The sequence below is a fragment of the Watersipora subatra genome, chromosome 9, assembly GCF_963576615.1.
Source record: "Watersipora subatra chromosome 9, tzWatSuba1.1, whole genome shotgun sequence".
In the NCBI taxonomy this organism is placed as follows: domain Eukaryota; kingdom Metazoa; phylum Bryozoa; class Gymnolaemata; order Cheilostomatida; family Watersiporidae; genus Watersipora; species Watersipora subatra.
Genome location: NC_088716.1, coordinates 3,627,666 through 3,640,454, shown reverse-complemented (window position 1 = coordinate 3,640,454; position 12,789 = coordinate 3,627,666). Strand labels below are relative to the sequence as shown.

The following is a 12,789-nucleotide window of genomic DNA, read 5'->3' as shown; positions in this document are numbered from 1 at the left end:
CAACCTTATCTGTCAAGGGTTATATAGTTTTCTATCTACCGTAACTACTCACTTTTATGCCTGTCTGTGACCAGTTTATTAGTTGATTGTCAAGCTCCGTCAGTCTCAAGATCACATCTGAATTGTACAGTAGATTGTAGAGGATTATGTACCACTGATGGTGCAATATGGGGATAGCCTCGGATGTTGATTGGTGACTTGTGGTGACTTATCATCCGTAGCATTAACACAGATAGTATGACACTGCGGCTAAGGATTTGTGACTTCTTCGGCAACAAGAAATTTAAGAAAATTTGAGGTGTTACTTTGGGCCTGACAAATGACATGTATCATTCTTACCGGAATAAGGAAAATATAAATTTTTAAATTAAGTTGTCTAAGGCAATAATGATAGAGTTCACTAGCAAAAACCTCCAACGTCGTGGAGCTGTAAATAGTTTGTGAAAACTACATACATCATCTGTGGATTAATCAGTTAACATTCATTCCTGGCTGCATACATTGTAAAACCAGTCAAAGCAGTCCTTTAAAAACAGGCCTATAGGGTTCTGTAGTCCTCTCGGCTTATGGACGCATGAAGTATACGGATATATCACGGCGTATGAAATAGATTTTTTTTTCCATATGCCCTGGTATATGTACTTGATGCCACCATCAGCCATGTTCTTCTTCTTCTAATCTGTGGAGACCAGTTTCAATATAAATTTCAATACAGACGAGCTTTTTATCTGCCAATATTTGGATAAGGCCTTATACAAACTGCAACTAAATCCTCAAATTGACTTCAGCAAGCCAATTTGACTATACAGGCCTATAAAAAAGGTACGTTAATCTAGTAATATTTCTGTTCTGTTCATCTTTGAGACGATATAGTCTTAGCCTTAGTGATTATAAGACTGATAGCCTGTGGTCCTGTACAAGTCACTTTAACAAAGAAAAGGCCGGACAAAATTTGGTATTAAAAGTTGGCTCAATAGTAACCAAATTAGCCAATGAGATGTGAGCACAAGTCATTTGAGTCTGCTCTTTATCTTGGAGTAGCGCATTTCGCTTTCAGATTATGCAGTCTGTGAAATACTGCCACAAATCAGAGATCACTGCTAATGTTAAATAAGACAAGCTGCCACTCTTAGCAGACCATAATTACTCAAAATTGAAGAGAACTGGCCAACATACTCCGCTGCAATATGCAAACGACATATGTTGGCTAGGCATTAACTGTAGCCATGAAATAGAGAAGATAAAGAATGAAATACCAGCCTGATTAGGAAAAAGGAATCTGATGATAAAGGAAACTAAGAGAGAGGAATATAGGATCAACAAAGTTGGAGATATGCTGGGAGAGGTACAAGTACTTGGGAACGCTTGATACAACAGCAGATATAAAGAGGGGAAAATATTAGCGGATGAATCTAGGCAAAAAATAAAACTCATCCCTGTAGACAAAAAGGTCAGTCTGGAAATAAAACTATGAGCGTTTAATGCCTACGTAGTAAGCATATTTCTCTACAACAGTGGAACATGGATGATTAGCAAGGTACAGCAGAAGCAATAGACAGTTTCGGTCGAAAACAATTTAGGGAGGCGTTAAATGTATACTGGCCGAGAAAAATCAGCAAAGACGTGGTGTACGAGTCAGTCAGAGAACAGCCATGGAATGAAGAATTTAAAAAGCTGAGGTCAGGATTCTATGAATCTTGTTAGCAGCATGGAAGACAAAGCGCCTGTCAATTCTGTCATGGCAGAGTACTATAGACCAATCAAGATGAGCAGAGGAGTGCCTAAGGTCACATGGAGGAGGAATCTGCAGTCAGACTTAGATAAGTTAATGTTAAGCATTAGCATCAGCAAATCAAAGATGATCTCCCATGATAAGGCTGTGTTTTAGCAAATACTAAAATTATTTAACATGTTAACATATTAATTAATATTTATTGGAGAATGATATGTAATTTTCTTCATTTGTTGGACTGCAATCAACTTCTCTTCTGATGACTTCAATGAATAAATAACCGTTTTGTGAAAAAGTATTCAGTATATAAATATTGATCTAAGTCTATGTCTAGGTCCAAGTCTAGATCTAAGTCTACATGTAAGTCAATGTCAAGTCTATGTCTTGATGAGTTTATACTTCATTCTCCATTTTAACTTCCTTGAAGAGTGATCAGAATAACTTTTTGATCATCTTTCAAGTGTTCTTCTTTTTGTAAAAAATTTAAATGCTCGTTTGGCACAAAAGCTTTTTCCTTTTTCCAATTCATTTTATGTTGGTAGCTAACTCTCTGCCTGTTACCTATGTGATATGTAACTTTCTGTCTGTTGCCTATGTAATATGTAACTTTCTGTATGTAGTATATGTGATATGTAACTTTCTGTCTGTAGTATATGTGATATAAAACTTTCTGTCTGTAGTAAATGTGATATGTAACTTTCTGTCTGTTGCCTATGTGATATGTAACTTTCTGTCTGTAGTATATGTTATATGTAACTTTCTGTCTGTGGTATATGCGACATGTAACTTTCTTTTCTTAGAATATATGACGAGTAACTCATCTTTTGTTTTTCAAGTTAAAAATTTTAACTGATATGCCGTGTGATTGCATTTTTATTACCAGCTAGAAAGTTAAAACCATTTTAGCATAGCTGTTTAAAATTGGCAAGGGCCAGTGTTTTGGCCATTTCAGCATCTTCTATGACCACTCTATATGTCTCCTTATTTTTTGCCTGAGGAAAGGCTACAAAGCAAGCATGGTCAGCATTTTTGTCCTGTAGCTCGAGGGTTCTCTGTGGCACCCTTGCACTAGCTTCAAGGAAATGTGTCGCTGTCTGTTATATTTTGCAAATGGAAATTTTTTTCAAGTATTTTAATGTTTTGAGGAAACTCCAAAAATTTTATATCTGTTCTAGAATGTCCCATTATAAAGTAGATTTGTCTCCTCCTTCTCCCAAATAATGAAAAGATACTCATGCCAAACCCTTGAGCCTTTTCAGAGCCACCATCTTCAAGTAGAACTTGTTCAACTGATGCACCTACTTGGCTACTTCACTTTGGCATTTATTTTATTACTAACAGCATTTTATTTTAAAAGCACATTGTAAACAGCATGACCGTTTTCTTTCTCTAAATAAATATTAAAAAGTAGTTTTGGACAAGATATGTTGCAAGCACAAAACAATTAACAAAAACAACTTTAATAGATATACATCATGCTATACCTACAATTCTAGCTCCAATCCCATTATTGTCAATTAGTCAGCCTAGACTGCAGATTATATTCTTGTTGATATGCATGGCATTGCTCTGAGTTGGACATACATGTATATGGAAGTAAGTCAGTGTGTAACACAATATAAGTAGCTGCTTGGCTGCCGTTTTGCTGACTTCAAGGTATTAAGATGTTAGCTCACTTCCTTTCATATGATGGCATATGATAGCTTGGTACTACGCGTAGATTGACAACTACGATAGACGTTATAATTGTGGAAAATTACCTTTAGTTAGCTTGGAGTTGTAATACCGTAGTTTCGATAAGTTCACTCTAACTAATCCGCTAATGAGCAGAGGCTTCGAACTACCTACTAAACTGGGCCTGCGCGCCTTCAAAGAACTATCTAATGCTGCTGTTTCGGCGTTCAGGGGTTCATCCAAAATTGAACGAAATGCCGCGCAATATTGGTACAGTATATCCTTTTTGATTTTGCAACACCGTTTTGTATTGGGTCAATTGTTTGTTTTCTTAATTGGCTCTAACCTAATAAGTTAGCTTAAATATTATAGTTGTTGTTAAAGTTTTAAAATTAAACAACATTTTTACTTTAACCATAAGTTTTAGCTTTGATAAAATAAGGTTTTGACTGATTGTTTGTCACAACTCATTGTATTTGTCTTTGCTCGATAAGTACAAAACAGTTTTTTATAATTAACGAGCACGTCTCGTCTTTTGACGAAGCACCTGGGCAACACAGCGACCATGCTTGTGCGCTTTGTAATAATAGTCAACAAATATTCGTTATATAATAGTAGCGATAAAGGTAGCGATTTCTTTCTGCAGCATTAACTCCTTCGGTTTTATAAGTTTTAAACTTTGGATGCTGGAAAATTGAGTTCCGTAAGTTTTTACGCATTTTACTATTACCAAAAAACTTTAATGATCAAACTTTTTAGTAGCTTAAAGATTATGTTGCAAGCTCCTTTTATAGTTTAGTTGCTATTGTGTATGTTTCAGTTAGACTTGTATGGTTTGGTCAAGTTCTCTCTTTGAATGAGAAGGGGAGTTTTATGTAACAGATTGTGAAATGATTTTTGTCTTGTGGATTTAGGTTTGGCAATTTCGTAAGCTATTTGGTAGCTAACAATTACTCTGAGTTAGGGGTGTTGTACAACGATTTGCCACGGCCTGTTGAAGAATATCTGGCTGCAGTCAAGTTTCAGTGATTGGGTCATTTTTTTTATTTATTAATGTGTTTGCATGTTTTGTCTAGTTACTACTGAATAATTTTAGCAGAAATGCATTTGCTATGCATTGCTTCTTTATTACCCTTAGCTTTTTAATACTAAATTCTAAATTGGGAAATGCCGAATAGACATTCCCCAATAAGGACATAGTGTAAATAAGGAACGGTATTATGTTTTTTTAAAAGGTACAACTGCAAAAGCAGCACACTGCAAATATTTAGAGTTAGTGTGCCTTTGCACTTAACTAACTTCCGTGAGTGCAATGTATTCATCATCTAGGCCTATATCAAACTAAAAGCATCTGCTCATGTACTTGGTTTGCTTAATATGGTTTCTATCTATCTATCTCGATAAAATATCTCTTGTGGCCCGATAAGCCTTTAGAGATAAGATGCGACTATAACGATAAAAGAGATCAGATATTCTTGTAAAATCGAGAGTTAAATAAAATCTGCTATTGAGCTTGTTCCATATATATCAAAACTTCATGACTCGGTTAAAAAATGAGAACTTCATGGCATCTGTATTAATAGTGTGCCTAATATTAGACCCACGAGGAAAATAGGCGGAGTTGCACAGTGTAAACTTTTTAAAATCGACCATAAGGTCTTGATTTAAAATTTTCAGTAAAGTGTTTTTATCCTTAGTGCATCTTCTCTCTTCAAGAGTGTGCCAAGACATGTTTTCCATTGAAGATGTAATACTGTCATACTTTCTAAAACCGTTTGCCCATCTGAACGCTCTTCTGTTTATGGCTTCTAAATCCCTAATGATATACATAAAATGTGGATTCCACACCTCTGAAGCATACTCCAGTAAAGGACGACATACACTAAAATAAGCCGTTCTCTTAACAGCATGGGAAGTTCCTTTGAGAGTTCGCATAAGCATGTAAAGGGTGGCATTAGCCTTACGCATAATAAAATTTATATGATCACTAAAATTGAGTGATTTAGAAACCTGTATGCCCAGGTACACAAAGGAATTTGTGTATTTTGTTTTTTGGTTTGTATATTTTTTACTTAATCACACACTTAGTTGCAAAACGAACCGTCATTTGGTCAGCTTATTAGTTTTTAAGAACAAATTATGTAAAAGTGCATAAATTGTCTTCTGATCACTACCTCGACAAATTGCTTCTATTTTTAAGCACTCCATTGTCATACAGTCTTCGTCATTTGCAGCATCTTTGTTTATAAATACAGTCATACTTCAACTTACGAGCTTAATGCGTTCCGAGACTGAGCTCGTATGTCAATTTACTCGCATGTTGGTGCAATTTATTTATATATAGAACAATTAAATATATATTGATTGGTTTCCATACTCTAAAAAAAGCAAATAAAACACTCAAAACAAGATATTGTAACAGAAAGAACATGTTGATTATTCTCCTTACGTATTACATGCTTTTAAAAAGCAACAAATAAAAAATAATGCAAGGAAATGTGATAAATTAGAATGTAAAATTAAATACATACAATAGCAGTTAACACTCGCGTTTGCCAGAGAGGGAGATAAAAGTTATCCTTCGTTACAACAGTTGACTTTAATAAATTTGGATTTTATCAAAGTGTTAAAAGACAAACTTTCATTTTCAACTAAACGTAATTAAAATTTCTTCGGCGTTCATAGTTTGAAGTTTCTTGCTGGTTAGCGAGAAATTTTTCTATCCAAGGACGTTTGCCTTTGTCGTCCTTGCAACACGTTGCGATTAGGACGAACACAGGTGTCGTCACAAATGGTTAATGCACGACCACTAGCCAGCTTGTCCGAATGTCTATTAAACAGTTTGGATAAATAGCGCCGACCTTTTCATATAGCATCGTTTCAGTTACGCTGTCACCGGCCAATTGTTTGTCCAATGCCATCAGCGTGATGGCATTGGACAAACAATTGTCCAAAGATCGTGAAGATCGCTGCACCGTTTAGAAACTATGGTTAGTCCTTTTGCGAACTAAATGCCCTGAATATAATCCTTCTGCTTGATAATTATGAATGTATTTCTGTCATATTGCCGAGCTAGCTCAATCACGCATACACATTTCGTATATTTTTCAATATTTTCCGTTTAATATCAATTGTTATCATTTGCTTTTTCTTTGTATCATCTTTCATTTTACTGGCAAACGTTCGGTCTACGCACAGTACGTTTAATTCACGTAATTCTGCACAGAAAATCGTGCACAAAAAACCCGGTACAACAGTATAACCTGAGCAGTTGAAAAATACAGAGTGATGCTGTTCTCATAAAACACCTCCGGCATACTTGGCAACTGGCTCAAGTGCTCGTATCTCAAACATGGCTCGTATGTTAGTGCTAAAACTTGCTTGAAAGCTGGCTCGTATCTCAAGTTTCTCGTACGTTGGAGCACTCGTAAGTTGAAGTATTACTGTACTAGTTTTTACGTACACCTCTGCACACGCCCAAACCAGAAATTATCAGTTTGAATTGCTAAGCAGTCATTGGTCAATTGTGATCTGGCAGTCAAATATATATATCAAGTTATAGAAAGTCACTATATTTATATAATATAAAAATTAGATATTCAGTCAAACATGGATAACTCGAACTTCACGGGACCGAGCGAAAGTGTTTGAATTATCAGAGCGTTCAAGTTATCAGAGCACTTTCACAAGTCCATGTATTTACTTATTTATTAGTAGATACATGTACATATACAAACTATAATATAAATCAAAAGCACAAATGGCTTGTTTCAAATTAAATGTTTCTAATGTAAAGTTTAAAACATTTTTATCAAAAAGTATAGAGATTTTCTATCACTTGAGATTGGTTTGTTGTTTGAGGTGATGTTATTGCCAGGGCGTTTTTTAGATTGACATTGGCAAAACTTGATGGTTGTTGAAATGCTCAAAAGAAAAGACATCTTTTTCTTTTGAGCGTTTTACCCACGATCAATTTTGCCGATTTTTCTTGAAGTTTATGCAAAGATTACCTCACTTTACCTGGGATTCGTTAAGAGCAACACTCCGAAGCAGTTCAATTAGAAGTTTTACGGTACATTGTATTCGGTACATTGTAACCATGTGTTCGAGCTATCCGTGGGCGAGTTGTCCGACTGTACAATGGTTTATCATAAAATAAATCATAAAATAAATCATGAAATAGACGAGTAGAGGGCATCGTAATATACATATAGCATATTGTACGCGTTAATATCATTATTAAGAATTAAATTTAAATTATTCCATGCTGAATTAGATTGATGTAATTATTTTTCAAAATATCTTCCTCAACAAACAATATTAAACAAATAAACGCTGGCAATCGAATCTCATTCTGATTTTCGCAAACAAGCCGAGTTTTGTACTGTTCAGTTTTAGTTGCACTGAAATCTAGATTTGTAGGAATTGAGATTCGTACAAACGATGAAAAGTGGAATCGTATGGAGTCGCAATTGAGTTACCAGGCAGTAAAGCAGATACACTTGGTCTTTCTTCATGTATGCATTAGTGCTACTGAGTTACGCTTAGCTATGACCTTGTGGACTGCAGCTCTTTTCTATGTTAATTGGCAACATTTTTTTTTAATTGTATATATTTATATCAATATAATAATGATATTTTATCTTTATCAGTTATTGTTGTGTTAGAGGAACAAAAAACGCTCATGATGTAAGCTCCAAGCTGTAACATACCACATTTCTTCTGAATGTTTTAGTCGCGATCAAGTTTTATCGATTTTAATTTTGAATTTTAATTATGAAGTATTCTGGCAGTCAGATCACTTCAAACATCAAAAACAATCGCACCGATAGAAAAATACTGATACTTTCCGATAAAATCCATTAAAATTGTGTGCAAGCTCATCTTCAATGCAACAAGATTTTGTGCTGTCAATTAACCTTTAACCTTGTGCTGTCAATTAACCTTTAACCTTGTGCTGTCAATTAACCTTTAACCTTGTGCTGTTAATTACACTTATGCTGGTTTTCAGACTCGTTCACAAAAATGCACAAAATGGAAAACCGATAAGGGGGAACATAGTTCAATTAACATCACTTTTGTTGAGGTCCCTCAAAGGATATGTGATGTTCAATAAAAAAATATTTTTACTAATGCTCTGATAAAAAGAGACCTACATTCATTATAATAATTGTAATTTAGATATGATTTCGGCGGAACGAAAAGACTTTGACTTAGCCGTTGTCTTGGAGCACTTGCAGCTTGCTACTCAGTCCATTCCTTCAGACATACCAACCAATGAATTTGACACTGATGTTAAAAACTCAAACTCAGACGGAAGTATTGGAGAGCAGGAAACTGGATATTTGGAAATTATTGCTGGTCCAGGTGTGGCAGACTCTTGCGGAGGAGTATCGGTCGGGGAATACCTCAAGGCATTTACTGAACTTACCAGGCATGTTTAAGTGTGTTCCTTCAGCAGTTATTATTAGGTCACTTATTAGGTCAGTTATCATGTTCAAGTCACTTATTTGACAACATGAAGCAGGTTGCATTTTGAGATTCTTAACTCTTCATTTTATCTATGTCCTTGTACAACTCTGAAAATTACTAAATTGATCAGATTTTTTTGTCAGCCGACATTGGGATCAGATATTTTAAGTTTAAAATAGTTCTTTGACGAAACTTCATACTATTGTAGGTCACAATTATAGATCATAATCAGTACTCCAACAAAACTGCCCAATATTATGGAGCAGTATGACCTAGAAAATTTACATTATGATGTCTAATGGCATTTCCTTTTACAAGAGTGACCTAAAAAGTTTGTATTGTGATATCTATTGACATTTTCTTGTACCTGTATGACCTAGAAAGTTTATATTGTGATATCTTATGGCATTTCCTTTTACCTGAATTAGGATGAAAATCTTTTTGGGGCCAACTTCCGATTTAAGAACTACCCTACAGGATAAATTTATTCGCGGAGTTATATTTCGCGAAAATTGTCTTTTCATGCATATTCGCGGATGAATTTATTCGCGGCTGAAAACTGCCACTCTCTAGGAAAAGTTAACTCTATTGCGGCTAGTAATAGAGTTATTCCTACACATGCGCACACCGCGTGTTCCGGTTTATATTTAGCTTACAACTGCGAGGCGATCATGCTAAGCTACGGTAAACAATTTTGGCTGCGTCCAGAGGTTTTCACGAATATTCATCGCTTTGGAGGCCTTTGATAAGCCAACAACTTGTGGTAAGTAATGAGTTTTTCACATTTGCTAAATTAGTTGAATTTTACTTTGGTTCTTCGGTAAAACGCAATACTTATTTTTTCCATCCCCACCGCTTCATTATTTGTTTTAGTGTGAGAGAGATTTTTTATCATACACCGAAGAACAATGATTGCAAGGGTGGTAGATGTCATTCTTAGAAGATCACCAATCATTCAGGGAGGTCTGGAAATTGAGATTGAAGTGACCGCAGCTACCTACGAGGAAAATATATGTTTTTAAAAAAGGAACAAAAACGCCTTTACGACCACAAATCTTTTGCCAACCGGCAGAACTTTGCAATAGTAAGCCACGAGGAGAGTTCTCATGATAACTTCCTTACCAGCCATGTAGTAGTGATAGAATTGCCTTTAATATCTACCCAAGACAGTGACAGCAATATAGAGCTGCTATTACCAAAATTACTAGTCAGAGAGCACCATTACACGCTAGTATTCACTTATCAAGAGTACCAGTTTAATTTTATTGCTCTAGACAACCGCCATATGGACTAAACTGTTTATATTTACTCCGTTCAACGTTTGTAAAATTTTATTTGTATTTGAAATATTTTATTTGTACACTCAAGTTTGTAATAAATTATAATATATCTATACATGAAATAAAATATATAATTTAATCATGTTTGCTGCAGCGATATCAAGGAGTTGTTGTCGATGAAGGGGTCTAGGTTGACTGGTTGCTTCTCTGCCAATACTCCTGCCTTGATGAATATTACTACTTGTCTCTAGTTTCCGTAATCAGAGTAGGTTGTTTCATTCTCAATCTGCAGTAAACACAAAAAAGAAAAAATATTAACGAGTGTTAAGGAAGTACAAAAACAATAGCTGAAGTATTTAATGGAAGCGATCAGTTTTTAAACAAAATAATTAACCAATGCGGTTGATTATGGAAAAACCTATCTGCACTGCAAATCAAATACATACCATAATGTCCAGATCAGAATCATGATCATCCTCAACTTCAGTATTAGAGACTGATGGAGTTGATTCTAATGTAAAAAGACTAGGAGAGCTTTTTGCGATGATGAAGCCATGCCGAATAACTTGTGAAAACCTTGAATAATTTTGTAAAGTTTGACGCAATGGTAATAAAGCTCGAAGCCCGGCGATGATTTTAAAGAAGTTTTGGAACTCGGCTACGTTTAGTACTTCTGCCTGGCGGCTATTTTCGCGATGACGCCATTCTGCATATCTTGTGACAACCTCGAATAATTTTGTAAATAAATGTAATGCATTGGCAATGGTGTTAGCTCAAAGCTCAGGTAGTGATTTTAAAAATGTTTTGGAACTCAATTACATTTAGTATTTATATTAAAAACTAGGCTAGCGACTAGTTTTAAATTTATTGCAGTAGTTATGTTCTCCTGTGATTAAAAATAGAACTAATTATTCACGGACTTTAATAATTCGCGGGATTGACTGTTCGCGAAATCGCGAATTTTTATGACCAACGAATATTTTCATCCTGTAGGGTAGCTTCTAAACGGGTGATTGTAGAAAGTCCCTTTGAAATGTTTCATTTGTGATAATAAACCATCCTTCAGCGCTACTCTTCTACATCAGATGTCAGCAGCAATTACGCCGTGGCACCACTGTGTTCTCTTCTAAGTCATATACAATTTTAGAGTGTATTTTATATATTATGTTATATTTATTTTTATTATTGTCATTTTGTTCATGTTAATATATATTTTAGCGTCATAATTTATGTATTTATTTTAGTAAGACTGTAAACACACGATAAACATAAAACATAAGAGTACATCATGCTTTAGAGTTGATCACTTTTGTTGACAAAACGTTTCAAAATGGCACAAGGAAAAGCAACTCTGTATATGCAACATGTTTGCAGATCTTGAAAGGCGTTCACTGCTGTTTTCCGTTTTGAATTTGATTGATTGTAATTTTATTGTCTGCAGGTTCTTTTCTTTAACCGGACCAATATTTAAGTTTGTCGCTCGTGATTTGACGAAGAGAATTGCTATTGTACAAGCGTTTCTTGACTCAGATCCTCAACACTATGAGAGTTTTGCTAGCATCGTGGAACACGAGCTAGCCAATGGGAGAGCTCGTAACAAAGCTTCAGCGACCAGAAACATCCTACGTCTTCATTGGGCGCTTGAATTTATAGTCGAGTTCATGGATAAATTGAAGGACGCCAATCAGAGTGCAAAGGCTTCTACACTAGTCTATGAGGTCTATGGTCGCACACTCTCCGTACACCATCCATGGATCACTCGACAGTTGGCCTATTTTGCAGTCTTTAGTCTTCCAACCATACGCAAGCTTGTAGACATCATGTGCAAGCAAGACTATGAAGAGGTCAAAGGACTGTTAGCTCTTGTCGTACAAACTGGCCGAGTTATTCTGCAGTACACATCCACATTGTATGCTTCCCACAATCTCTCTAGTATTTCTTAAGTGGTACCTCTATGACTACGTATTAGAGCTCTATGAGTATGAAGTTTATACTTTTAAGCGAAAACACTGTGATTTTGCATAATGGCATTTGAGTCCTCCAGTTTATCTAGTATTACTTAGTGCATCTCAGCCTTAGGTCCATCACATGCTTTAGGTCCATCACATGCCTTAGGTCCATCAGATTTGCTAGGGTTTACATGATTGTTTTAATTGAATTCCTTCCGTACTTTACACTGCATAGCTTTCAAACATTCTAGGTCTGCATTTGCTCAGCTTTTTTGCTCCATAAAGTTATTTTTCCATAGAATTATATGTCTCCATAGAGTTATATTTTTCCATAGAGTTATATTTCTCCATAGAGTTATATTTCTCCATAAAGTTATGTTTATCAATAGTTTTATTTATCAAGAGTTATACTTTACCATAGACATTATAGAATTATATTTGACCACAGAGAAATATTTGTCCCTAATTATATTTATGCATAGATTTATATTTTATTGCTGGTAATCATCTGTAACAATCTCAATATTCCTGTTTTGTATTAAATGAATATCAACTTTTTTAACATTATTTTGTGAATTTCTATTGCTCAATTAATATAGATGCTCACTCTGGGCGATTTGTGTATTTCCTGACTGCGACACATCAAAAAAAATTTTATCAAAAAAATCTTTAAAAACTTTAC

The 12,789-nt window shown here is 35.1% G+C and overlaps 1 protein-coding gene across 1 annotated transcript; it reads left to right on the top strand.

Annotated features, from left to right (window-relative positions):
* Positions 1-3,986: 3,986 nt before the first annotated feature.
* Positions 3,987-12,623, top strand: LOC137404342 (ceramide-1-phosphate transfer protein-like). Its single transcript, XM_068090536.1, has 3 exons — positions 3,987-4,109; positions 8,588-8,840; positions 11,600-12,623. The coding sequence occupies exons 2-3, from the start codon at positions 8,590-8,592 to the stop codon at positions 12,099-12,101; spliced, it is 753 nt and encodes a 250-aa protein (XP_067946637.1). The 5' UTR covers positions 3,987-4,109; positions 8,588-8,589; the 3' UTR covers positions 12,102-12,623.
* Positions 12,624-12,789: the final 166 nt, after the last annotated feature.

What these genes read in the sequence shown, in the direction of transcription:
- LOC137404342 (XM_068090536.1), top strand. Translation starts at nt 8,590, where the DNA reads ATGATTTCGGCGGAACGAAAAGACTTTGACTTAGCCGTTGTCTTGGAG. An exon ending in GCATTTACTGAACTTACCAG is followed by an intron (nt 8,841 to 11,599) that starts GCATGTTTAAGT and finishes TATTGTCTGCAG; the next exon opens with GTTCTTTTCTTTAACCGGAC.